Consider the following 27842-nt stretch of genomic DNA (forward strand, 5'->3'; position numbering starts at 1 on the left):
TATATAAGCAGTGCAAAATTGAAATTTGGGGAGTACAACGTGTAGTAGTAGCATTGGCATTTGATGCAAGAAAGCAAGTGTATGAGCTTATGCAGCATCAGCCAAAAAAAAAAAAAAATCACACCATTCCCTCCAAATGCCTGTCCAGTTCCTCCTTAAATTTATTCAACCTATCAACTTCCACAACGACAGATGGAAGTTTGTTCCAGCAATTAACCACCTGCTGGCTAAAGGCAAATTTCCGCACATCTAATCTACATCTCTCTTTTCTTAATTTGAATTTATGCCCCCTTAGGTTCGTAATCTGAACAAGTGGAAGGATCCCATCAGAATTCAGCGTGCTCAACCCATTCAAGGCCTTATAGACCTCAATCAGATCACCGCGCAGGTGCCTAGTCTCCAGCCACTGCAATTTGCAGAACTTAAGCCTCTCTTGGTAAGAGGATCCCTTCACTCCCCTTACCAATTTTGTTGCCCTTCTCTGTACACGCTCAAGCAAATCTACATCCTTCCTAAAATGAAGCCTCCAGACCTGTACGCAGTACTCAAGGAGTGGCCTGATCATTGCCTTATACAGAGGGATAATCACCTCCTTTTCCCTGCTAGTAAAATTCCTATATATCATTGACAAAACCCCATGACCTGCCCTGGTAGCCTGTCTGTATTACTCAGAAAACTTCATATCTGACTGCACATTTACTCCCAGGTCTTTTTCATTTTCTACCACCTTACGTGTAGTACCACACAGTTGGTACGTTTCTCTGGGGTTACTTCTACCCATATGCAGTACTTTGCATTTGTCAAGGTTAAACTTCAGTTGCCACTTCTTAGCCCATCTGCCCAAATTATCTAGATCCTGTTGCAGTAGCACACTGCCATTACTGTCATTAACAACCCTGCCAACCTTTGTATCATCTGCAAACTTCGACATTAAGCCTCCTTCATCAATATCATTGATAAATATACAAAACAACAGTGGACCTAACACCGAACCCTGTGGGACTCCACTAATAACATTAGTCCAAGAAGAGCAGCACCCATTGATTACCACCCTCTGTCTTCTCCCACTTAACCATCCTTTTATCCATTGTAGCAACTTACCCTTAATACCATTCTGCTCCAATTTGTACAATAGTCTTCCATGCGCAACAGTGTTAAAAGCTTTCCTGAAACCAAAATATATGATATCAAAATTATTTTTTGCATCCAGTTCCTTTGTAACCACATCATAATATCCTATCAAATTTGTCAGACAAGACTTTCCCTTAACAAACCCATGCTGTGTCTGAATTATTGCTGCAGTCTTGTCTAGATGATCCTGCAATGCATCTTTAACCAGTGACTCCATTATTTTACCCGGAACAGAAGTTAAACTAACTGGTCTGTAATTACTCGTGTCACCCTTCGATCCCCCCCCTTTGTGAATTGGGGATACATTTGCACATCTGCAGTCTGTGGGAACCTCCCCTGAGTCCAAGGACACTCTCATAATTATGGCTAAGGGTTTGCTTAGTTGCTTTGCCGCCTCCTTTAATATAACTGGATAGATCCCATCCACCCCAGGTGCTTTTCTTATGTTTAACTTCAACAATTTCTCCTCCATTTTGCTTTCAGTTATTCCAAAATCATTAAGTATCCGGCTACAATTTGATAACCTTCTGCCATTTTCAAACCTTAATAATTCCTCATGTGTGAATGTAGATGCAAAATACTCATTCAGTTTGTTTGCTATCTGAGCAGGATCATCAACAGTCGAACCATCGATGTCAAGTGGACCAATCAGATTCATCCCCTTCCTTTTAGAGTTTATATAAGTAAAGAAATCCTTGCTGTTTTTCTTAGCATCTTTTGCCAAGGATTTCTCATAATCTGCCTTCGCCTGCCTAACCTCCTTTGTTACCTGATTACAGACTAGCTTATAACTGCCATAGGCTTCTGAGTCGCTTGATAATTTATATGCATCCCATGCATTTTTCTTCTCTATTACGAGTCTCATTAGTTCATTAGATAATCATTTAGGCCTAAACCTTGAACAATATTTCTTAATAGGTATGAAACTTTTAGTAGCTTCCACGATTAATTCCTTGAATGCTTCCCACTTAGAATTTACTGTTGGTAACATCGTCAGTTGATCCCACTGTACAGAAAGGACAGACAGAATAGGAAAGGAGGAGGGGTTATGCTGTTAGTTAAGAAACACAAAATCTAAGGAAGTGCATCCAGTTGACACGGGTGGACAGTGCAATGTTGTGTCTGTTTGGTGTGACATAAAAACTGGGAGAGAGAGAAAATGAGAGTAGGAGTATATTATAGGCCTAATGACTGTGATGAGTACAATGAACAGTTGTGCAGAGGTATTAGAATGGGCCAGTAAATCAGAATGTCTTGTAATGGGAAATTTTAACTTTCCAGATATTGACTGGGACTTGAGGGTTGGTCATTCGGACACTAGCAACACTTTTGTGGATATATTGGAAGATTGTTTTCTACAACAACATGTTCGAGGAGGCAACCAGAGGGAGTAATACCCTTGATCTGGTTATCAGCAGCGATTATTCATGCATTAAGAATTTGAAGATAAAGGAACCACTACGTGACAGTGATCACAGTGTACTGATGTGGGATCTACATAAAGTTTGCCTTTAGCCAGCAGGTAGTTGATTGCTGGAACAGACGTCCATCTGTTGTTGTGAAAGTTGACGGCTTAAATAAATTTAAGGCTGAACTAGACAAACATTCGGAGTGACTGGATAGGTGAAATGGGAAAGGGTTTTTTTTTTTTTTTGGCTGATACTGTATAAGCTTGCTTTCTTGCATCATATGCCTCAACTAATGCTAATATCTTATGTTTCACTACATTTTTTTAAGGTGATTCAGTTATTTTGTCCAACACTGTAGATTACTGTACATATATACATACTTTAGAGAAATATGTATAGAATGTTTAAAACTTTTTGTCAGGTTGCTTTGACATTTTTTTGTTGTTTTAATAGGAAATAAATAAAATAATAAAATACACTTTTAACATTTTTTAACTATAAGTTATGCATAAAAACAGCATTTTTCAAAAAAATAAATAAATAAAATAAAAATAATAATAAAAAATGGTACCCTCAGGAAATGCAGATTTTTATTATATTTTCTTCTTTTTAGGATTTATTCCGTTAATACAACGGTTCTCCTAAACCTAACATCAAAAAGTCATTCCTCTATTCTTTTTTTCCATTTTCTTCTATCTTCCCAATCTTCGTCCACCCAGTCCTCTTCTATTCATGGCTGCTCTCACACCTTCTATACACGTCCTTGGTCTTCCTCTCTTTTTCCTTCTCCACGGCATCCATTCCATGGCTTTTCTGGGCAATCTGTTGTCCTCCTTTCTCTTCACATGGCCAAACCACTCCGATCTTTTTGCCTCTATTTTATTAATGATGGTTTTTTGGACATTCATTATATTCCTTATCACGTCATTTCTAACTTTTTCAGTCTTAGACTTTCTTGGACTGAAAAATCTTTACCAAAAATCCACCTCGATGGCCAGTAGTTTATTTTTTTATCTTTCAGTTAAGGTCCAAATCTCACATCCATATAACAAAACACTTTGTAATATTGCATTATATTTGATGTTTTGTTTTGTTAATAATATTTTTATTCCATAGCACAGAATTAAGCATTCCTATGACCTTTCTACCTTCACCCAGTCTTCTCTCTATTTCCTGCACAGATACTCATCAGCCTGGATAATTGCACCCAGATATTTAAATTGTTGTACAGTTTTCACCTTTATTCCATCTAAAGCCAGAATCTCCCCACTTCAATTCATGTACTCTGTCTTATTAAAATTAACTGTCAGTCACTATGTTTTATATTCCTCTAGTAACTTTCTGCCCATGCAGTTTATGTCATCATAGTCCTATGCTACCACAACTTGGTCATCTGCAAAAAGTAGTTTGTAAAGGTACTTATTTTGACCAAGCAAACACCCATTGAACTGCACTTCTATGACCATGGTCTTAGAACAACTGCCAGGTACAATTTTTATCCAGTAGGATTTTTATTATATACCTTACATTAAGTCACTGGCTCTGTCATCAAATCTGACGATCGCTTTTTCAGTCACTTCTAATAGAGATAGAAGTGATTTTGTACATATTCCTAATTTGCATGACAATGCAGTCTATCAAAATTTGAGCTAAACCTATCAGGCAATGCACCATGCAGCCATTGCATGTCATATATTGGCTATTTGGATTTATACCTGACCCAGATTTCAGACCTTTTCCCCACTTCTTATATGATTAGACGGGTGTAATTTTGTAAACAATCTCTTTTGATGTAATCATTCTTTATTTATAAAAAATGTATAAATAATTTCTATTCATAAAATATAATAAAAATTTAAAAAAAAATAAGAAAATAAAAAATAATATAAAAAACAAGTTTTTCAAAAATATACCTTAATTCTGATAAAATTTTAACCCCTGCAACATAAAATGCCACATTTTAAAAAGCAGTAAACGCCACAACTTGCATTTTATCGAATTTAGGTATATTTCAGTATAATTGAATTAGGTATATTTTTGAAAAACTTATTTTTTATATTATTTTTTTTAACACAAAGTTTCCAGGAAAATATTCACCATGTTAAGCAGGAGTATCAGTACTAATACTATAATCTCATGTCATAAACTTAAATGTCATTATTTAAATATTCCTCTATAATCTTCAAAAAAAATTCATTTAAATGACCTGACTATAGCAACAAGACCACACAGATATACAATAATAGTTTTATAAAATATGATACAAACTACTACACAATTACTAATTCACTTGGCGCCTCCGTAGGCATGTGAGCAGGAGCAGCAGTGCGTAGCACACGCTTCTTGATTAGACCAGGGTTCGAGTCCGTGATCACCAAATACGGAGGATGCGGAAAGGTCAGGGAATGACCACAGCATATCCCCGGAGCAATATGGCCTTAGTTGTTATTGCTCCAAATAAACAAACAAAAAAAATATATATATTTCACTTAATGTTTCTCCAAAGCTGTCCATTCTCTTCTTTTGCTATTTTTAGTGTTCCTTACTTCGGTTCACATACATCATATTTGTATATGAGTACTACTCTTTTTAATCATAATGGGTGTTACCTTTTATGCTAAAACAAATAGTGTTACATTTACCCAAATTTAAACATGGTTTCAATTACTTATTCCACCAAATACACATAAATATTGTCAATGTGTCTTGATCTTTTTGTATAATAACTTTAGTAAAATTTCGACTTACTTACTTGACTTACTTTTGTCAAAAAAGTAAGTTGAAACTTACTTTCTGGCTTACTTTTGACAAGTAAGTCGAAATTGAGGAAATTACAAAAGTGTGCTTCTATATCTTTCATATATTGAAGTATTAAGTTTAAATGCTATATAATATAATGAAAAGGAAAAAATACATTACAGTAAACCCCCACTATTCGCGGGGGTTACATTCCTGAGAAATGTCGCGAATACCGAAAACGCGAATACTGAGTTATGGCTCCCATAGTAATAAAGGGGTTCCGTTCCAAAGTATGAAATATATAAGAAAAACTAGTCTAAAATTTTGTCTATGTATGTATTATATGTACCTTCATAATATGACTGTACATAGACAGTACATAGTGAAATGCAAGCATATGGCATCGAAATGAAAATAAGAAACAATTTAATATTAAATGTAATATTTATTAGATATTTCAAACAAATCTTTCAAACCAGCACCTTTGCTAGCAAAAAAACTTATCCCGCCAGTGCTATCACCAGTTTCGCTAAAGTGTTGATAAAGGAGTTTGCCTTTTCACGAATGATGAGTGAACTTAACGGAATTTTATTTTGAGTTCGGTGTTCTATCCACAGATTTAAAGCTTTTTCCATTTTTTTTCTAATTTAACATCACGAGTTACAGAGCAAATTTTTGAAGCAATTAGCAAGTTTTCACGGACACTACGGCGGATTTTTTCTTCCAATTTTTTGATTGATCATACCGTTGACTCATTGATTTTATAATGTTTTGCCACTGAAGAGACACTTTCACCATTAGAAATTTTGTCTAATAACTCAATTTTATTCGCTAATGTCATCACCTTCTTTGATATTTTCACATTTCCCTTGTTATTCGTAGCCATATTTTTGTACGGGTAAAAAAGAACTTGTCCACAATAAGGCACTTTCTTCCACACTCGAAAAAGTCCGTTTTACAATGCAAAACGGTAGATTTATCACTTTTGTCAGCATATCAATTTATAAATTGATAAATTTATTCAATTTATAAGCATATAAATTAAAAGCAAATGACGAAACCTTCCATGACAAGCGCATAACACATACTGAACAAAGATTAGCGAGAAACATCCACGCTCCTGACTTTGTCACTCCCCCACCCACCCACCCACTGAAATGCTGTTTTGACTGGGAAAGATAATTTTAGCCATGCCCATGTTTTTTTATGGCGGAAAATATTCATGGCGCTTTAAAATTCACATTTTTTTTAGGGTTCATTTTATATTAAATCAGCAATCGCGAATACGCGAAACCACAAATACAGATACCATGAATAGCGGGGGTTTACTGTATTTACAAAAAATTCCACAAAATTTGTTATATATGCACACCCTCTGTCTCAAAACATGTTTGCAACAGAAACATTTCAAGGCAGATAATGACATGGCTGCCAACTTTTGGGGATCATGTAACTGTGGGCAAAAGAAAAACGAGAAGAAAATCATTTTTCACAAAAAGCAAGAGGAATTAAAAACTATAAATTAAATTTCATTGACAACATACATACTTTTTATTAAAATATGGACAGAGAATGTTTACCACTATGGTATGCATTCAAACATGTGCATACCAGAGATTTTTTTGGTCTGGATTTCAGTTTGGATTTTCTGTTGGGCATCAACGATTTTGACCTTATTCAGAAATATTCAGTCAAAGTTTTGATTGTAAAAATGGCCCTAATGTCTAGATTTGGCTGTCAAGAGCATTTCAAGTTCAGAAAGCGATCTGAACTCATGTTTTTTTTTTTTGTTTTTTTTTATCCACCTTGCTGAATATTCTCTAAACACAAAAAACATTGCTATATGCTATAAGGAATTGTTAAAATACCAAGCATCACTTGGTATAATTTTTATATTTCATGTTTCTTTGTGCACATCTGTTCCCCAAACAATGATAACTGTACATAAATTCTTTTTCTTTCACAATAATATCTAGCAGATTCTCACAGTGACACTGACAGAACTGATGCAGCAAAATATCTATTTCTCGATTCAGTTCATCAGATCTATTTCTCATTTCAGTTCAATTCATCATCATCTTCAACAATACTGAGAAGTATTGCATTCTCTCAGATATGCCAGACAAGCTGTACTTACTACCTGGGAGTCTAAAATGCTGATGGCAATGATATTCGGGTGACACTCAAGTCAAGTGGACCCAATTTCGGCGAATTCTGGACAGTCTGTGACAGCCAAATCCTCTGCTTGCACCTTCACGATGGTGGGACTGTTAGTAATCCTGGGTATAACCTCCATGTACAAGTACATGGTGGGTGACCACCCAAGTGTGAACCAACGTAAGCAGGGATCGAGGTGTGGGGCCCACACCACATGGAGGAATGCCGCCCCTCTATGTTACCAGGCAGTACTAGGTGGTAGATGACTCATCAACCAGTGCAATACCACCACTTCGCTTATTGGAGGCTTGAAGTGGTGGAACCCATGTTTAGTCTCTAGAGCTAAGTTCCGGTCAAACCTTCCCTATCTCTTCCATCAAGCAGTATGATTGATGCCTTTTCAGGTTATGATGAACATCGTGGCGAGATCCAATATTCTTCATTTCAAGGTTAAAGCTCTAAAACAGCGTTCGCAGGCTGGCCACTAGTTAGTACACCGGACCGAACCTATTGGTAACTCTCCAAGAGGCTTCCAGTTCAGCTAGTGTATAATCTTGCAACCTCTACTCTGCCAGATAGTGACTGGAGGGAGGTCTGAGTAGTGTGTATGTGGAGAGCATTGTCGAGGCCACATTCTGTCAAGGATCTGAGTATATTCTTACCATGTGTACGCCATATCCAAAAATTTCATTAATTCATACAGCATGTCCCATTCACTTTTTCTTACTATTGAATACACCATGAATTGTCAAACTAATAGAGTAAGCTTATCTGCGAAAAGATCTAAACCTCCCAAGCACTTCCTAATTCATTTCACAAATATACGTGGTCTCAATTCTAATCTCAACGATGTCCATTTCCACTTGCGGTCTGCCAAACCCCATGTACTTTTTCTGACAGAATCTCAGTTATCGGTTGATTCAACTACTGCTCATCTCAGATGCCCAAATTATTCACTGTATGATTCCTTTCGCCTCAAAGGTAGTACTTATGCATATGTCCATTCTGATATTCCCTGTCAGAGACTTGGCAATTTGGAATCTCCTCTCTTTGATCTTCTCTGGTTTAAAATCTCTCTACCTCATTGTGTCAAATTCATCTGTTGTCTCTACCGTTCTCCCAACTCCACTAATCACTTGGAGCTCTTTCACTTCCTCTCTTTGCAACTTGACTTTCTCCAGTCCAACTTTCCTAACAGCGAGGTAATTTTCCTTGGTGATTTTAATGTTCACAACTCCAGCTGGCTTCCGTTTTCTAGTCACACCGACCCAGCAGGTCGAGATGCTGAGGCTTTTGCAATTACTAATGACCTTGCACAGATTGTTCATTTACCTACAAGAATACAGGACAATCCAAATCATACTGCCAACATGCTTGATCTTTTTCTCACAAACAACCCCTCTAAGTACACGGTCGAAGTGAGAGGTCCTTCAGGCACTACAGATCATAACTTAGTGATTGTCTCTTCTCCAATGAAGCCTTTATCTCATGGCTATTCCCAACCTAGTGCTGTTTGACATTACAAGAATGCAAAATGGGATGACCTATGAGATTTTTTTTCTTCTTTTCCTTGGTTGGATTACTGTTTCAAAACTTCTGATGTCAACGTTAGTTCAGATCGTGTCATTGAAATTATTCTTGCAAGAATGGAATCCTTTATCCAACACTCCACTTTAAAATCTCGTCCTTTATCTAAACCTTGGTTTTCCAATAAATGTGCTAAGGCTGTTCAAGAGAAGAATGTTGCATATCGTAATTGGCTTGTTTCTAATTCTTCAGTTTCATTTTCTGCCTACACCAAAGCTCGCAACAATTGTAAAGCAGTTATTAATCAGTCCAAACTAGAGTTTGAACAGGCTAAGAGTAGAAAACTTGCTTCTTACCCTAATTGTAGCCGAGCATTCTGGTCTCTTGCCAAAGCTATTGGCCGCAACTTAAGCTCAATCTGCTCCCACCTCTACCCAAACCAGATGGTTCTGTTGTCACTTCAGCCAAGGATAAAGCTGACCTGCTAGCATCCCATTTTTCTTCTAACTCATGTATTGATGATTTTGGTAAAACACCTCCCATCATTCCCAACATGCTCCATTCAATGCCTCCTGTGGTCTTTCGCCAAAAGGATGTCAGAAGGATTTTGACGAATCTTGATGCTAAGAAAGTTCCAGGTCCCGATGGTATTTCTCCACTTGTTCTAAAAACCTGTGCTCCTGAACTTACTCCTATTCTTTGACGGCTTTTTTCACTTTCTTATTCCAAAGGTGTTTTTCCTTCTGCTTGGAAATTTACTCATATCCAGCCAGTTCCTAAAAAGGGTGACAAATTCCTCCCATCCAATTATCGTCCCATTGCAATTACTTCTACTCTTTCTAAAGTAATGGAGAAATCAATTAACCGCCAACTCTTAAACTACCTAGAAACCTTCCGTCTTATCAACGTCGCCAGTATGGATTCCGTCAGTGTCGATCCACTAGTGATATTCTGGCATATGTTACCCATTTATGGAAAGGTTCAGTGAAACACAAGTAGTTGCTCTTGACATCTCAAAGGCTTTTGATCGTGTTTGGCATAAAGGTCTTCTAAACAAGCTTCCATCTTAGGGTTTCCCAACTGTTTTTAGTAATTAGTTATCCAGTTTTCTCTCTGATCGCTCACTGAGGGTGATGGCTCTCTGTCTTCTAACTTCTCCACTAATGCCAGTGTCCCCCAAGGTTCAGTTCTTTCCCCCACTCTTTTCCTCTAGTATATTAATGACCTTCTTCCATTGACTGGAAATCCTATCCATAGTTTTGCTGATGATAGCACATTGCATTCTACTTTCCATTTTGAGAAACCTTGCCCTGCTCAATCAGCTTCAACTTCTCGAAAATCTGCTACCAATTCCTTAAATGCTGATCTTCAGGTAATTCTCCAGTGGGGAAAAGACAACTTAGTTGATTTCAACCTTTCTAAAACTCAGTTTTGTCTTACATCTCACAAAAAGGATTCTTCTGCTCCTATGCTTATCTTTAGTGACAATCCAATTTCTAGGCAAAATGATATATCTCTTTTGGGGATTATCCTGACTTCTAATCTCTCTTGGCACAAGCACATTACAAATATTGCTTCCTCTGCATCTAAAAAACTTGATTTTCTCTTTCGCTCTCGGCATTACTTTTCTTCCAAACAGCTGCTCACTCTGTATAAATCGCAAATCCGCCCTGCCATGGAATATTGTTCCCAAATCTGGGGCGGTGCCCCCAAAACCTCTCTCAGGCTTCTTGATTCCATTCAGAAGAGAGCAGTTAGTTTAATTAATGATTCATCTCTAACAGAGTCTCTCCACTCACTGTCTCATAAACGTACTGTGTCTGCTGCATGTCTCTTCTACAGATACTTCTATGGGCACTGTTCTTCTGAACTGTTCTTCTATAATTCCCGCTTTCTCTTTCAAAACAGTCCAAACACGTGCCGCCACCAGTCAACATCCATTTACTGTTCAACTTCAAACTCGCAGAACCAACTTTTCATCTTCCTCGTTTATTTATTCAACTGCCGTTTTCTGGAACATATGTATTTCCTTCCTTCATACGTATTTCCTGAAAATTACGGTCTACAGAAGTTCAAGTCCAATGTCAACAAATATCTTTTTTCATCTTCTCAATCTCAAACCCAAGCATGGTACTAAGTACTATAGGTTCTAATACCTCTCATGTTTGGTATTTACATTAAAAAAAAAAAAAATTGTTTCTCTTTTTTTTTTTTTTTTTTCTCTCTCTCTGTTTTTTTTTTTTTTTTTAATGAAGTTATTTCAAATCAATTTAGCGCAAAAATCTTTTTCTCCAAATAGAAAAAGATTTTTGCACTAAAAAAAGGAAAAAGACATTCTCTCAGTACGTCTGTGACAGCCTCAAGGACAAACTAAGTGCACAATTTACTAAATTTATTTATAAAATTTAGTTTTCCTAGGAGAAGCTATTCTCCTACAGTGCATTAAATGCTGATAAATCTGATACTAAATAATTAAATATTGACTGAAGTTGCAACATTTCACTGGTTCAGCCGACAGTCCTTATCAGTACAAGATTGGTACAACCACACTAATGCATTTTTACAGTGTGTGTGTGTGTGTGTGTGTGTGTGTGTGCCATGAATATTGGGGTATACTACTGATTAGTAGATCATTCATCTTTCTGCTTTGACATTTATGATGTATATCTCTGTATCTGTCTCTTTTACTGTTCTTTTATAATTGTGATTTGACAAAGAAAGCAGCCTTTGATAATTTTTTGAAAAGGGAGGGTTGAGCTTTGGCTCATATTTCTATACTCAATTGGCAACACTAATTTGAACAGCTGCCATTCTGTAAATTTATTTTCTTTGAAAAAAATTCTTCAATGATATTGGCTTTTAATAAACTTAATTCTTTTATTAATCTTTATTTTTCTCTAAATTAAGAAAAGATATCATCCCTAACTGAACAATTACGGCAACCTATTTTCAAGCATTATTACAGCCAAATTTGCACATTAAAATTAAGAATAAATTTACAGAAATTTTTAATTACAATTTTACCATAATTGTTCTATTTTTTTGGAAAAAGAAACAAAAAAAAAAAAAAAAAAACTGTTAATGCAAGAAGATGAGGATATATCAAAATGGTAAGACAGAGAGAAGGTGCCAATTGAGTCAAAAATAAAAAGTCAGATTCTCCTTCATAAACCTGGAAAGTTGGCAGCTATATAATGTTACATCTACCATAATGGATTTGCAGACTTCAATTCTGTGTTGGAGATGATTTGTGTTAGAAATTTTCACTCTGTAAACTTGCATCATTATGTAGTCCCAAAAGTAAAAGTTGATGGGGATTAAACCTAGTGATCTGGGAACCCACTCTAGTGGTGGCCATTCAACCAATCCATTGGCCTGGAAATATTTCATCTAATCAGTGATGAACTAAGACAAATAACTATAGGAAATTATGTTTCCTTGTGATTACAGATACCTAACAGTACACGGTATGCTTACTACAAATATCAGATACCTTTATTTTAATTAATAATGAATCAGAAAATAACTAATTAAATCAATACATCTCACCAAATATAATTGAGAATCTAATATTACAAGCAGGTACAAGAGGAACAAGCCAACATATGTGAATATTAGCTCTTACCTTGGATTATAATTATAAAAGGTTTTTTTTTTTTTTTTTTTAAGATTGCAATACTGAACTTACCTTTATTCCTTCATCAACGTCAGAAACACAACCCTTCTGGTACAGTTCTGGGCGTATTTTTACAGTTTTCTGACTTGTTAAAAGGGAGTCATTCCAATCTGCTTTTACACCTAGGAAAATAAAACAAGAAAGTTAAAAGAAAAAGAAAAAAAAGAAACTGCAAATAATAAATGATTTTTATTTAAATATCTGAGGAAAATTGCCCAATAAAAAAAAATTTCAAGAAAATAAAAAAAAACATTTGTAGAATCAACTCATATTGAATCTTTTTGCAAATTTCTGAATGATTTAGCTAACTTGAAAAAAATGTTAGATAACAACTGGATTGAGAATTAAAGAGGCCCCGAGCCATATTTAAATTATGAGGCCCCATATATATATATATATATATATATGCACATACATATAAATACAAATACTACATAAATTTTTATATTTATATTGTGAATAATAATTCTTTGATAAAAATGTAAAATAAGAGGCCAAAAATGTTTTGTATTTTTCAAGTCAAAATAAAGTAACAATAAAAACAATTTTAATAGAAACTTTTAACTTATTTATTGTACAATAAAAAGGTAAAAGAATAAAATTTAAACACTTAAGTTAAGTTTAAGTATGCTTTTATATTACACGTTTTCTTGGTTTATTATTATTACTAGAAATTTTTATCACTACTTCAGAAAATATTTACACTGAAAATGAGGACCCTGGCCACGGCCGGTTTGGCGGTAGTGGTAATGAGGCCTGTTAGGTGGGATTACCATGTGGAAAGCATTACATAAATTTAAATGCAACTTGAAATGGTTTGTTAATTCCCAAAACATAGAAACCTATTTCTTACTAACAAGCATATTCAATATTACAATAATATCATATCAAATCCAACAGAAGTTTCTCAAGTTTTAACATAAGTGAGTGTTATTGTTTAATGTGCCACTAGGAATCCGTAACACACTTTTTTCTTATTGACAATATTGGTGCTGGAATCCAACTGTCCATGCACATGATAATGGGGTAGGAGCAGCTTTAATTCACAGATTTCTTTGTGGCATGCCTCTTACTAATAATTAACAGTATTAATTTTAATTTTTTTTAACATTCACTGTTCAGATGTTCTGGAAAGCTATTACATTTTATAGAACCTTGGAATAAATTACAAGTTACAAATTACAACCTTGTTTATTTAATGAAATTGCAGTTTTATATTAATTTTAACTTTTATATTTTTACTAAGAGCAAAATTTAATTTTATTTATACCTTTAAGTAGTTTTCTTTTAATTAACCATTTCTTAAAATATTTAACTTGCAATTTTTTTTTTTTTCCAAATTTGGATGTATATTAATGCATTTCCATTACATAATTATATTAGAAGCAAAACAAAGTTTCCAATAAAAAACAAACTACAAAATTAAAAGGAATGCAACTAATAAAAAGGTATGGATACATGGAATTTGAGGCTTCATAACCCTAAATTCTTTTTCTTCATATTATACACTTCTTGGCATCTTTAATACTGTGAAAATAGTCCACAATTGTCATCCACTATTACATTGTGGGTGCCTACTCAACTAAAAAATGACGAGAAAACTATCTCTGACAGTGCTATCTGGATGATGGCACTCAACTAAGAATATACAACAGTATACTTCTCGAACAGGGAAGTATTGCTTATTCAAAGTGAGAAACAACCCATGAAGAATTTAACGAGTTGCCTTTTTATTACACACTCTATTAGTTGCATTAGCATATATGCATAATGTGCCTATTGGTTTCACCATGTCTGTCCATCCACATGTAAAATCTTGACTTCCGGTGGACAGATTTTCGTTATATTTGAGCCTTATAAAAAGATTGTCAAGTTTTTTCAAATTTTATTAAAATCAGACCAGTAGAAATCCAGCAATTATTTTGTATTTTATTTATTTTTTTTTTTGTTGTTTTTTTTTTCCATACATATCACATAGGCTATTCATATACCATATACTGAAGCTGAAGTATTGGATATTATGTTTGTTGCCAAGCGGTGTTTGGAGAAATGAAAGTTACTTGGTTCACATATTAAATTTGTTATTTTTAGCTTTTTTTTTTTTTTTTTTTTTTTGTTATAAAGGATATAAGACTCATGGAACAGGTACAGAGGTCAACAAGATTTGTGGGGAAAACAATGGAATGCACTTACAAAAAAGGCTTCAGTACTGCAAATTGCAGCATCTGGAGACTAGGCACCTACAAGGTGATCTGACTGAGGTTTTTAAGGATTTAAATGGATTAAGAAAGCTTAGCACTGATGGGTTTCTTCCTCTTGATCTGACTACACGAGGGTGCATAAATTCAAATTGAGGAAGAATGGTTGCAGAACAGATGTGCAGAAGTTTGCATTTAGCCAGCTGGTAGATGATGGCTAGAACAAACTTCTCGTTTGTTGTGGATGTGGAAGCTTGAATAAATTCAGGGATATACAAGCAACCTATTGGAGTGAATGGATAGTGAAATGGGAAGGTTTTGTGTTTTTTTTTTATATGGTTGATTCTTTATAAGCTTGTTCCCATGCATAATTTGGTCCTAATAATACTAAGTCATTAGGAGCAGCTTAAATAAAATTAAGGATGAATTATAAAAATTATTACAGCTGATGGACAGATGAGATGGGGTTTTTTTTGTTTTTTATTTTGCTGATGCTCTCTAAACTTTGTTTCCTTTGCTACATCACTTGTGACTGACAATACTAATAATTATTCCTTAAGAACAATATTTGATTTTTTTTTTTATCCTCTAATGCAAAGTATTTTTTTTTCTGAAGTTGTTAGTTGATTTTTTAGGTACATGACTTTGATCAAATCATGTCTATACAAGTGGTTATTCATGGGTTAATCTGCATGCTGTGCAGCCTGAAAAATCCTGTCATTCGTGTTAACTTGAACCCAGACCTTTCTAAATGAGGGACAATTGGTTCAAACAGTATACCGTTGCAAACCCATGCTGTGATTGAAGTATAACTGCACTTCTATTTAGATGGTCCTGCATTATTTCTTTAACCAGTGGCTCTATTATTTTCCCTGGAACAGAAATTAAGCTAACTGATCTGTAATTGCTTGGGTCATTGTTTGATCCCTCTTTGTGAACTGGGGATACACTCACACATCTCCAGTCCACAGGGACTTCCCCTGAAACCAAGGATACTATCATAAGTATGGCTAAGGATTTCCTTACCTCCTTTGCTGCCTCCCTTAATATAATTGGATATATTCCATCCACCCCAGGTAGTGACATCTTTAAATAAATCCCACATCAATACACTGTAATTACTGCCACCTAGTGGTTCTTTAATCTGCAAATTCTTAATGCATGAATAATCACAGCTGATAATCAGATCAGAAGTATTACTCTCTCTTGTTGCCTCTGTAATATGCTGCTGTAGAAAACAGTCATCCAATAAATCCACAACAAGTCTTGCTAGTGTGTGTGTGTGTGTCCAACCAACAAATTCCAGGCAATATCTGCAAAGTTAAAATCCCCCATTATATAACATTCTGATTTACTGGCCCACTCTCTATTTATTTATACAGTTGTTCATTGTACTCATCAGAGTCATTAGACCTATAACATAAATTCTACCCTCAATTTTGCTTTCCCAGTGCGTATGTCACACCAAACTGATTCAACTGCACTGGCCACCTGTGTCAACTGGATGCACTGCTCTAGATTTTGTGCTTCTTAACCAGTGGTGTATTTGGGCCGGAACAACGTTCCGGTACTTTTTTCTAAATGTCATAATATAAAATCATTAAATTTATACACCTAATATTATGAAACAATGGCATAATCAAAGGGGAGAGAGGGAAAAATATCTATTTTACCCATTGCTACTAAAAATATATAATCTTTACAATTAATAGATTTCTTTAAAAATTTATTTAAAAACAAAATATAAATTTCGCAATGAAACAAACGTTTCTTACTAAAGTACAATGTGTTAGATAAAGAGATCTAACAAATGAGATATACTGTGATGCGTGCGAACGATTCGCCACGAGCTGAACACTAGAACTGGTTGTTCTATGACTGTGAGTCTGAAGTCTGATTCAGTTACCATACAATCGATTTGGCATTATCATATAGTCTTCTGGAGAATGAGCATTCCGGTACTATTTTTTTTACAATGAGTGTTCCGGTACTATTTTTGTTAGCAATACACCTCTGTTTTAAACCAAGAGCATACATACTACCCTCCTATCCAATCTGTCCTTTCTGTACACATGGTTCTCTCCATATTCAAAGTATGCATTCCTTTTATCAAAATGACCCCATATGTCCACCATGTCTGCATCTGATGACTTAATCAGTACTTCAAATTCATCAAATTTATTTATTATGCTCCTAGCATTGGTGTTCATGCAAGTATATATGCGCTTGTTCTTACTTTTAGTTACTCTAACATAGCCCATGTATTTCCTTGCTCCATAATGACTAACACCAATCCCTTGTACCTTGCTTTCCCAAGCCATTTATATTCCAATAGAAGTAATGCAAGAATCATTTTCACCTCTGACTGTGGCTATTTTTTAAATAAAAGGGTAAGAGTACCCTTTTATATCCTTGATTAAACTGTCTGCTCTTCTCTACACAGATTCCAACAGATCCATATCCTTCTTAAAATGAGGTCTCCAGACCAGTATGTAGTATTCAATATTCCTAACCACTGCCTTAAACAGCACAACAGTCACTTCCTTGTATCTTCCTGTAGACAAAATAGCTGTAAAATCGACAAAACCCCATCAGCTGGCCTTGCAATGTCTGTCTTTCTGTCTGTCTGTCTGTCTGCACTGCTCAGAAAATTTCACATAAGGCTGTACAATTACCCATTTCTCTTTTGTTCTCCATCACCTTCAGTGTGGCACCAACTGATTTGTATGTTATTCTGAGATTACTTCTGCGCAACTGAAGCAGCTTACATTTCTCAATGTTAAACTTTAACCACACTACTAAACTTCAACCAAACTTAAAAAATAACTTTCATAAATACCATTAATAAATATTTAAAACAGCAAGGAGCTCAGTACTGAACCCTGAAGGATTATTCCAGCAATAGCACAATAAGAATACCCTTTTGTTCCCCCTCACTAATCTTGTTTCTCTGCTCCGCACCCTTTTCATCAGATCCAAAACCTTCCACAAATGAGGCTTCCAGACCTGTATGCCTATGAGCTATCCAGGCAGCCTATCTGCATTGCTCCAAGAACTTCTTATCCGCATACATAATTACATCATAAACAGAGGCCTAGTGAGGTGCACAGGATTTCTGAAACCATGACATTTCTCTTCAGAAAACTATTATAGTAAAATATCCACAATATTAGGAAGCCAGAAAAAGTTTGTCCTTAACCACAAACAAAACTTTTGCACAAACATTCTTTTTAAAACTACACCTAACAAACAGAACACAAACACTGCCAGGTTAATGAAGGCAAATTTTGGGTAGAAACTCTAAAAACTGTTCTTTGAAAGGTTTTTGCAAATTTATACTTTTGGAGAAGATGGTTCATTCATTCTTACAATGAAGTCCTACCTCAGAGACAAATGAGCTCTAGGAGACTAAGGAATGTCTTTATTTTTTATTTTTTTATCCTTGCCTTTTTCCCCATTTTTATATATGAGGTCAGAGTTTTTTTTAGTGTTTTTGGCATGAAATTTTTACAGCCGGAAACCCTTCCTGACACCAACCCTCACCCTTTATCCAGGCTGGGGATATGCGGTGGTCATTCCCTGACCTTCTGCATCCTCCGTATTTGGTGGTCACGTGGTCGAACCACGGTCTAATCAAGAAGTGATTAGAATCTATGCACTGCTGCTCCTGCCCACCTGGATACGGAGGCGGAATGTCTTTATGATACCAATTAATTTTCTTACCAAACTGTTTAGATAAAGCAGAATTGTCCTTTCATATCCTGATTGTTTTTTATACACAGTAAAGAGTATTTATTACTTTAAACACTGTTTTCATGGCTAAAAGAACTTTTATAATGTTTGCCACTAACTATTTGGAAAAGCAAAAAAAATTGATTTTTCTATACTAACACCTACTTACTAAATTTAATAATAAAATTTAAATTATAATATATCTAAATACCACGTGGAGTTTTAATATATTTTAGTTAGGTGTTACCTAAACAAATATACAATGAGTAACGTTTCAGGTATCTTGCCAATACCTATCATCAGTCTTTGCCGTTGGGAGACATAAAATAAAAAAAAAAAAATTATATTTTACATTCAGCAGATCTAAATAACAATCAAATAAGATGTATTTACAGACACCTCCAAGTCCATTAAGCAACCACAACCTAGCTTCGACAGAAGAAGCACCTCCATATGTACACCATACATACCTTCAATCACCTCTAAAATGGCCAAGAAATTCGGGATCTTCACCTTTTACAAAAAGTTCAGCCTCCATCAAATAGATCATAAAGCTTCAGTCCAACTACCCAGATAATCCTAGAGGTCCAATATATAAGATAGAGTGTGGATGTGGTAGTATATATATATATATATATATATACATACATATACATACAGGGTGATTCACTACCAGTGCGACAAACTTGCAGGAGGTGTAGGGGGCACAAAGACGAATCGGAATCACATAGCATTGCAGTGTCCGAAATGCCTTCGTCATGCAGTAGAGGACGTTGAACGGGAGGTCGCGTAAACAGCGATCCCGCTGGAAGTCAGCATTTGCGAACCAGTTCCCAAGGCAGTAGGATGGACGAGTATTCAAACGTTGAACTGGCCAACATGCACCTCGCGTATGGAGCTGCGGACTGTAACGCGCACGCACCGCTCTGCACTTGTACCAGGAACGTTTCCCGCACAGGCGTGCTCCTCATCATACAATTTTCGCACGTGTGCACAGAAGGTTACATGAGACTGGTTGTTTCACGAGAGGTACCATGAATCAAGAGCGAACGACAAGGACGCCAGACAATGAGGAGAATGTCCTACGTCTTGCAGAAGGCAATCGAGCGATTGCCTTCTGCAAGACGAGCAATAGGCCTTCTGAAACTCGAGCAATAGGCCAACGATTGGGTATTTCCCAATCCACTATATGGAGGATACTGTCAACAAACCAAATGAGTTCATACCATCTGCAATGCGTCCAATCATTGGAGCCTGCAGATTATCCACTCCAGAGGACTTTTGCTACTTGGTTTCTTCAACAGAGTGCGGCAGACAGCGCATTTGCTGCATCTGTATTGTTCACGGATGAGGCAAGTTTCACAAGACAGGGAACCTTCAATCAACATAATGCCCATTTGTGGGCTTTGGAGAACCTCCATGGTATGCGAACACGTGCAACTCAATGCCATTTCTCTGTCAATGTTTGGGCCGGCATTGTTGGAGACCACCTCATTGGACTGTACCTTCTGCCCCCTCGTCTGGACGTTATATTGTTACAGAACGTCCTGCCCGAACTTATTGAAGAAGCACATGTTAATCAGTCGCGCTGCTCAATGTGGTTCCAGCATGATGGGGCTCCCCCACATTACATCAATGACATCCGCCAATACCTAAACGTTACATTTGGACAGCATTGGATAGGTCGTGGTGGTCCGGTTCATTGGCCTGCTAGATCGCCGGACCTATCGTGCCTGGACTTCTTCTGCTGGGGTCAAATGAAGACATTGTACGAGACCCCCCCCCCCCGTTGATTCAGTTGAAGACCTCGTTGCTCGCATCTCTGTAGCTGCCGGGGAGATTCAAGACACGCCAGGAATCTTCCAGAACGTTCAGGATTCCATGCAGCGGCACTGTGAAGCCTGTGTGACTGCTTCTGGTCGAACTTTCGAACAACTTCTGTAGCATGGCTTTTTTGCCAATGTAAAACTTGTCATTAAAACAATTTCTGTTACACTAACGAGTTGCTGTTTCTGTTCTTTTTCTTTGCTTCTTTGTTCATGCGACCTCCCGCATGACGAAGGCATTTCGGACCCTGCAATGCTATGTGATTCCGATTTGTCTTTGTGCCCCCTATAGCTCTTTCAAGTTTGTTGCACTGGTAGTGAATCACCCTGTATATAGGGGAACCATTGCCTTATACAAAAGAATGCTCACCTTTTCTCTACTACCAAAATTCCTATATATCATTGACATTGCTCAAAAAACTTCTTATCTGACTGCACAATTATTCACAAGTCTTTTTCATTTTCTACCACCCTAAGTGTAGTACCACACAGTTGCTACATTTCTCTGGGATTACTTCTACCAATATGCAGTACTTTGCATTTGTCAATGTTAAACTTCAGTTGCCACTTCTCAGCATATCTGCCCAATTTCTAGATCCTGTTGAAGTAGCACACTGCCATTACTGTCATTAGCAACCCTGTCAACCTTTGTATCATCTGCATACTTTGACATTAAGCCTGATATACCTTCATCAATATCATTGATAAATATACAAAACAACAGTGGGCCCGACAACAAAACCTTGGGGACTCCACTAATAACATTAGTCCACGAAGAGTAGTGTCCACTGATTACTACTCTCTGTCATCTCCCACTCAACCACCCTTTTATTCATTGTAGCAACATGCCCTTAATACCATACTGCTCCAATTTGTACAGCAGTCTTCCATGCACAACAGTATAAAAAGCTTTCCAGAAATCCAAGTATATGATATTAAAATTATTTTTTGCATTCAGTTTCTTTGTAACTACATCATAGTATCAAATCAAATTTGTCAGACAAGACTTTTCCATAACAAACCCATGCTGAGTCTCAATTATTGCTCCAGTCTTGTCTGGATCAGGGGTCCCCAACCTTTTTCAACAGAAGGCCACATAGAAAATTCATAACAAATGGTGGACCAGAGTCGGTGCAATTTTGACTACTAAAAACACTGTAAACCAAAAAACGCAATTTTAGCGACTTCATCAGGTCAAACAGGGTGTACAAGATAGAAAAACTATAAAAAATTATAAACAAGGGATATTTATTGTAAATAAAGACACAGTCATATTAAAAATCGCAATTTTTATTATTATAATCACATTTGATATTACAGAAATAGCAAATCAATGAGATATTTGTAGATGTTTTGATTAAGCAATAATTGAAATGTTAGGTTTAATAGTAGAAGTTCCCAATCTTAAAAAGTCTTGCAAATGTTCATCTGTCATTCTCGATCAATGTTTGGATTTTATATATTTCATTTTTGAATATGTTTGTTCACATAGGTAAGTGCAACCAAAAATATAAATTATTCTTCTTGCTAATTTTTTTAATTCTGGAAATTCATTTTCTGTCAAAGTTTCGTAAAAGTTAATTAATGTTTCATTTTTCAATAATGTTTTCAGGTTATCGTTACTTTGAAGATCTATGATTTCTAATTGTAGATCTTTATCTATTTGTGAAACATTTATAACAAATGGATTCTGAAATAATGTAAATAATTTTCTATTGTTTTTTCGAAATCAACAAATCGATCAACAAATGCTCCCATCACTAATTCAAGATTTTGGACAAAATTGTCAGTAGAAAAATCACAATTGGGCATATTATTATATAAACTTTCACAACACAAAAAATGGGAAAAATTATTTTGTTCAATTTGATGTTTAATTAATTCTAATTTTGTCTGAAATGCTTTAACATTGTTGAACAAGTCATTTACAAGTAGATCGCAACTTTGAAGTTTTTTATTCTATGTATTCAAATGTTCACAAATATCTGTTAAAAATGCAAGTTCCCATAACCATTTAGAGTTTGTTAATTCTGGGACTGGTTTTAATTTTTCGTTCATGAATGTCTATTTTGGTTCTGAGTTGAAAAAAATCTTTTTAACACATTACTGCAACTCAACCATCACACCTCCATATGATACAACAAATCACCATATTCGCTTTCGATTTCCTCCAAGAAAATTTTAAACTGACGATGGTTCAGGCCATTTTTGCATATAAAATTCACAATGCTAATTATAGTCGACATGATTGAGTTCGAAGACAAAAATTTACCACACAACGATTGCTAGTGAATAACACAATGAATTGCATAGGTCTTTCGATGTTTTTGGAATCAAAATATTTATTAACATGGCCAATGAAACTAATATTTTTTCTAACCATATTCTTTGCATCATCAGTCGTAATTGCTGTCAACAATTCCCAATCAAGCTGCAGGTCTTCAAACACTTTTGATACGCTATAAAATATGTTTTCACCAGAGGTTCTATTCTTCAAGCTTTCAAGTTCAGCCAGTTTTTCTGTGACTTCAAAATTTTGATTTATACCACGTATGTAAATGAGTAACTGTGCTGTGTTGGTAATATCTTCACTTTCATCAATTGCAATCGAAAAATTTATAAAATCTGTAACTTTTTGTTTCAGCTGATCTTTAACATTAGCAGACAAGTCTTCGATTCTTCTTGCTAAAGTTGACCCTGATAAACTTATAGCAGCGAAGTGCTTAACTTTATCAGGGCATATTTCTTCTGCAATTGATAGGCACACTCTTTTCACAAACTCGCCATCAGTAAAAGCCCTTCCCTTCTTCAGCAATGATTTGAGATGCTCACAAACCAGCTCTAATTAAATTTAAATTCTGTTCAGTGAAACATATCATCTGCTGTTGTTGGCTCTTGAAATCAAAGCTCAGCTCTTATAATTTCTTGTTTTGCAACTCTCCTTGAAGTTTATCGTAAGTTGAGGCATATTTTGTCATATAATGCCATTTCAAATTATATTCTTTCAACACAGAAACTGCTTCCTTACATATAAGGCAGGTACATCGATTATTGTCCCTTATGAAAAAAATAATTAATCGACCAAAGTTCATTGAAGACACGACATTTGGAATCAATTTTTCTTTTCCTTGACATCTTGATTCGCTAAAATTAAAATTAAAAATTGAAAGTTAAATAAAATTAAAAATAATATGCATTTATACAAATAGCACTAATAAATTTTTGCGCATGATAATCGTAGCAGCGGCCCGATGACTACGGTCTGAATGAGAATAGCTGACCAGGAGAAAGATTAATACGCGTGCTCGTCTTTACATTGCAAACTGCAAAAAATACATTGCATACAATTCTTTCACTAATTCTTACTTTATTAATATTTAGATTAGTGTTTAGCAATGTTTTAATAGTCGCTTATTTTAACTTTACTATTTCACTCTTTGACAACTCGTGTTCGCCGGAAATACTCGAGGCTATAAACTTATAGCCTTGGGCACTCGCACTGTTGGGATTTCCAACATCGCAAGAAACACTGCTGCCAAGTGGAAGAGCACAGAGTTTCAACAATGTTACAAAATTATATTTGGAAGCATTTACATTATATTTTGATTAAAAATATCCTTATATACGATATGTAGCAACCAAAAAAGATTTCTATAGAATAAATTTCACGAAGCGGATGAAATAGTCTTTGGGACCGGATCCGGCCCGCCAGATGATTTCATATTAGGGATACATTTGCGCATCTCCAGTCTGTGGGGACTTCTCCTGAGACCAAGGATGCTGCTCTCATAATTATGGCTAATGGTTTGCTTACTTCCTTTGCCACCTCCTTTAACTTCAACAATTTCTCCTCCACTTTGCTCTCAGTTATTACAAAATCATTAAGCTCCCTGTAAATAATAAACTTCTGTCCTTTCACTTTCCTAAAGAATTCCTCATGTGTGAATTTAGATTCAAAGTACTCATTCAGTTTGTCAGTTATCTGAGCAAGATCATCAACAGTAAAATCATCGATATCAAGTGGACCAATCTGATTCATCCCCTTCCTCCTAGAGTTTATATAAATAAAGAAGTCCTTGCTGTTTTTCTTAGCATACTTTGCCAAAGATTTCTCATAATCTGCCTTTCCTTGTCTAATCTCCCTTGTGACTTCATTACAGACTAGCTTATATCTGCCATAAGCTTACGTGTAGCCTAATAATTTACCTGCATCCCATGCATTTTTCTTCTCTACCGCGAGTCTCATGGCGCTTCCGTAGCCAGGTGGGCAGGAGCAGCAGTGCGTAGCACACACTTCTTGATTAGACCGGGGTTCGAGCCGGTGACCAACAAATACGGAGGAGGCGGAAAGGTCAGGGAATGACCACCGCATATCCCCGGAGCAATATAGCCTTAGTTGCTAATGCTCCTAAAAACCAAATAACAAACAAACGAGTCTCATTAGTTCATCTGACATCCATTTAGGCCTAAACCTCGAACAATATTTCTTAATCAGCATGAAAAGCCTAGTTGCTTCCACGATTAATTCGTTGAATTCTTCCCATTTAGAATTTGCTGTTGGTAACATTATCGGCTGGTCCCACTGTACAGAATTTAAAAACTGTCTGAGACCACTGTAGTCACCTTTACGAAAGCAAAAACCCTTCCCTTTACTCCTGATGGTATTTATATCTTTAAGTAAATCCCACACTGATAACTGCCACCTAGTGGCAGTGATCAGTGTCTGAGTTACAGTCTATTTTGTGTTCCAACAAAAATTCACTTTACCTTAAAAGTGCTAAAAATAACGACCTTAAATTTGAATTTACACATGAACTTACTTTGTAGTGGACTGCCTGACCCATTCAAAAATTTGAGATACTGCTCACATTTGTTGTCACTGTGTTCTATACACTGGAGAACAATTCCAATGCAATCAGAAAACATTTAATTATTGCCAACAGAGCATGCACAGCTTGTCAATTTATCAAGGAAAATGTTTATCCAAACAGTCTCTGGCTACTCTAATACAGTAGGTAGAGCATTATCATGTATAAGCGGATACATGATGTCAGATAGCATTCATCTATTAAATCAGATAAATGTCATTCCTTAAAAAAAATATATATATATATATTCCGGGCAAAACAAAAGGCCAATTCAACAATAATTGGCAGTAATTTTTGCATATATGTTAATAACAAATTGTCTCTGGTGCCTTAATTAGACAATTGCATGCCCAGTCATGAGTATTGTGAAAATTGATAGTGTTATTTCTTGTAAATCCAGCCTCAACAGAAAACAACATGGAGGGTAGAAAAGGAGGATTATGAGCACACTCTTGTAAAAACCAAGTAGGAAAAGCTCCTCGTGGTGGACAATTGGCTTCGGTAAGGCCTTGCAATCGTGGATACGGTTGTTTCTGTAAAATTTCCCAAACAATTTCAATGCAATCAGTAAACATTTAATTATTGTCAACACAGCATGCACAGCTTGTCAATTTATCAAGGGAAATTTTTTGTAGAGTCACCAGGATTTTCAACCTGCTTCTTCAACCTAACTTCTACTGCTAATTGCATCTACCAGCATTTGAAACTCACTGATTGAATGACCCTGTATCTCCAAGGCACTCCTCTATTCTTAGAAAGGTCTAATTTGCAGACAACAATTCAGAAATCTATCTGCTTATAGACATTCTGCTGTGGGCACAACTCACTCTCTCTCTTAACTGCACTTGGAAAGGATTTTATGGTTAAATTATAATTGTGAATAGTATAATGCCATTTCAAAATAAATTTCAGACTATGCACCATACCATTTCAGACTATGCACACCAGAAAAGTGATCACTTTTATGAGTATCTACCTATGCTGTTATAATCTGCTTTGCCAACATTCAGAGACCAACAGGCATTTTTTTAACAGGTAATTTCTGAACACAAAAAAAGCTGCAACTCAGAAACCGATTGAATGCATATAATTTTTTCAGGTCCTGAAGTGATTCTTCAGAATATGGCTCCCATGTTATGAAACTTGCTATAACTATGGAAAATTAAAATAGAGTAATAATATCTTATACTCACCAGAGCCACTCCAAGGAAGGGTAGGTATACCTGCAGTCTGGGCAACAATTGATGATGCAATTTTATCACCAAGTGCCCACATGGCTTTATCAGGTGGTCCTATGGTATTAAACAGAAATAAAAACTTAAAAAAAAAAAAAAAAAAAGCTAACTTCAATACTAAAATTTAAAAAATCCAGGAAAAATCAAATGACAATACCTGCAAAGATCAAAAAATTAAGCTTAAAAGGATGATTAAAATTAATATTACAGTAATAGTATTTTCCAAACAGTGCATGAAAGTCACAAGCTCTTGCTGCACTGGCAAAAAAAACCCCAAGTAAGTAAGAAAACACAAATTTTATATGCTTCACTCCTCACACAGGTGACCTTTGAATTTATTCAGTCAGCCTCAACTACATGCGAGGGCAACTTGTTACAGCTATCAATGACTCGCTGGCTAAAGGAAAACTTCCTACAATCTAATCTAAACCTCAAGCCCTATAATTTGAATTTATGACCCCTAGTTCTGGAATTCTTTAGAACATAGCATATAGTGTTAATTGTAATGTGGCTTTGGGGGATTCCCCCAACTCCACGTCAGACAATGTGATGAATACAAACCCTGTACAGGCCAGATTTATGTAGGTTAGTGAGTGTTCATTCAGCCTCTTAGCTTAGGGGCCTGCGTTTTCACACAAAAACTCTGGTTTGCCATCCAGTGCCACGAGGAAGCAGGCCAAGCAGTATGGAGTATGAAAGAACTGGCAGGGCAAACTTTGTGGTAGCCAAGGCTACCACAAGACAGGGAGAGCCTAGGGAAAAAAAATTTAAAGGTTGAAGGTGATGGTGGAAAGATAGGGAGTGAGAGTTGACAGATGTCAACTCCCATCCCCCAGGGGAAGGGGGGGAGTGGGAGAACAACCAACCCAGGCGAAAGGGATCCCTATATTGGAGCACCTGTGTGGCACTCCATCCCACACTGGTCAGGGTTTCTGACCAGTGTCACCATCCCACACCACGCCGGCTTAGTAGCAAAAGAATGGTGTCTGCTTGGATGGGTAGGGTAGGGGACCATAATGAGCCATCTGCCCATCATCCTGGGTAGAAGGCTCATTAATGCCAACATCATCATCGGGGGGGGGGGGGGGGGAGAAGAGATAGAATTTACTTCACTCATAATCTACATTCACGTTCAGCTTCCATTCTATGTTTTATACTTTTTTCTTACATTTTATCCTATTTTGTGCTTTTTTTATATTTTCTGTTAGGTTTTAATTATTATTTTTTTTTTCACACATCCATCATCTATCTCACACCACTGGGAGGATGTAATGGTGTGTAATGTAATTTAACATAATGAAATTGTTTAGTTAAAGAAGGTAATTAAAGTATAAGGAAATAAAA

The 27842-nt window shown here is 36.0% G+C and overlaps 1 protein-coding gene across 2 annotated transcripts in view; it reads right to left on the reverse strand.

The window, feature by feature from the left end:
- Nucleotides 1–27842, reverse strand: part of ACC (acetyl-CoA carboxylase) — a 1497654-nt gene that overhangs the window by 1280383 nt on the left and 189429 nt on the right. For both annotated transcript variants that reach the window (XM_090383551.1, XM_090383552.1), the window contains 2 exons: nt 26457–26555; nt 12652–12761 (listed from right to left, as the gene is read on the reverse strand). In XM_090383551.1, the coding sequence (XP_090239677.1) occupies nt 12652–12761; nt 26457–26555 (209 nt within the window). The remainder of the gene's footprint in view (nt 1–12651; nt 12762–26456; nt 26556–27842) is intronic.

This window comes from Mastigoproctus giganteus, chromosome 10, assembly GCF_048544385.1.
Source record: "Mastigoproctus giganteus isolate SK-2022 chromosome 10, ASM4854438v1, whole genome shotgun sequence".
Taxonomy (NCBI): domain Eukaryota; kingdom Metazoa; phylum Arthropoda; class Arachnida; order Uropygi; family Thelyphonidae; genus Mastigoproctus; species Mastigoproctus giganteus.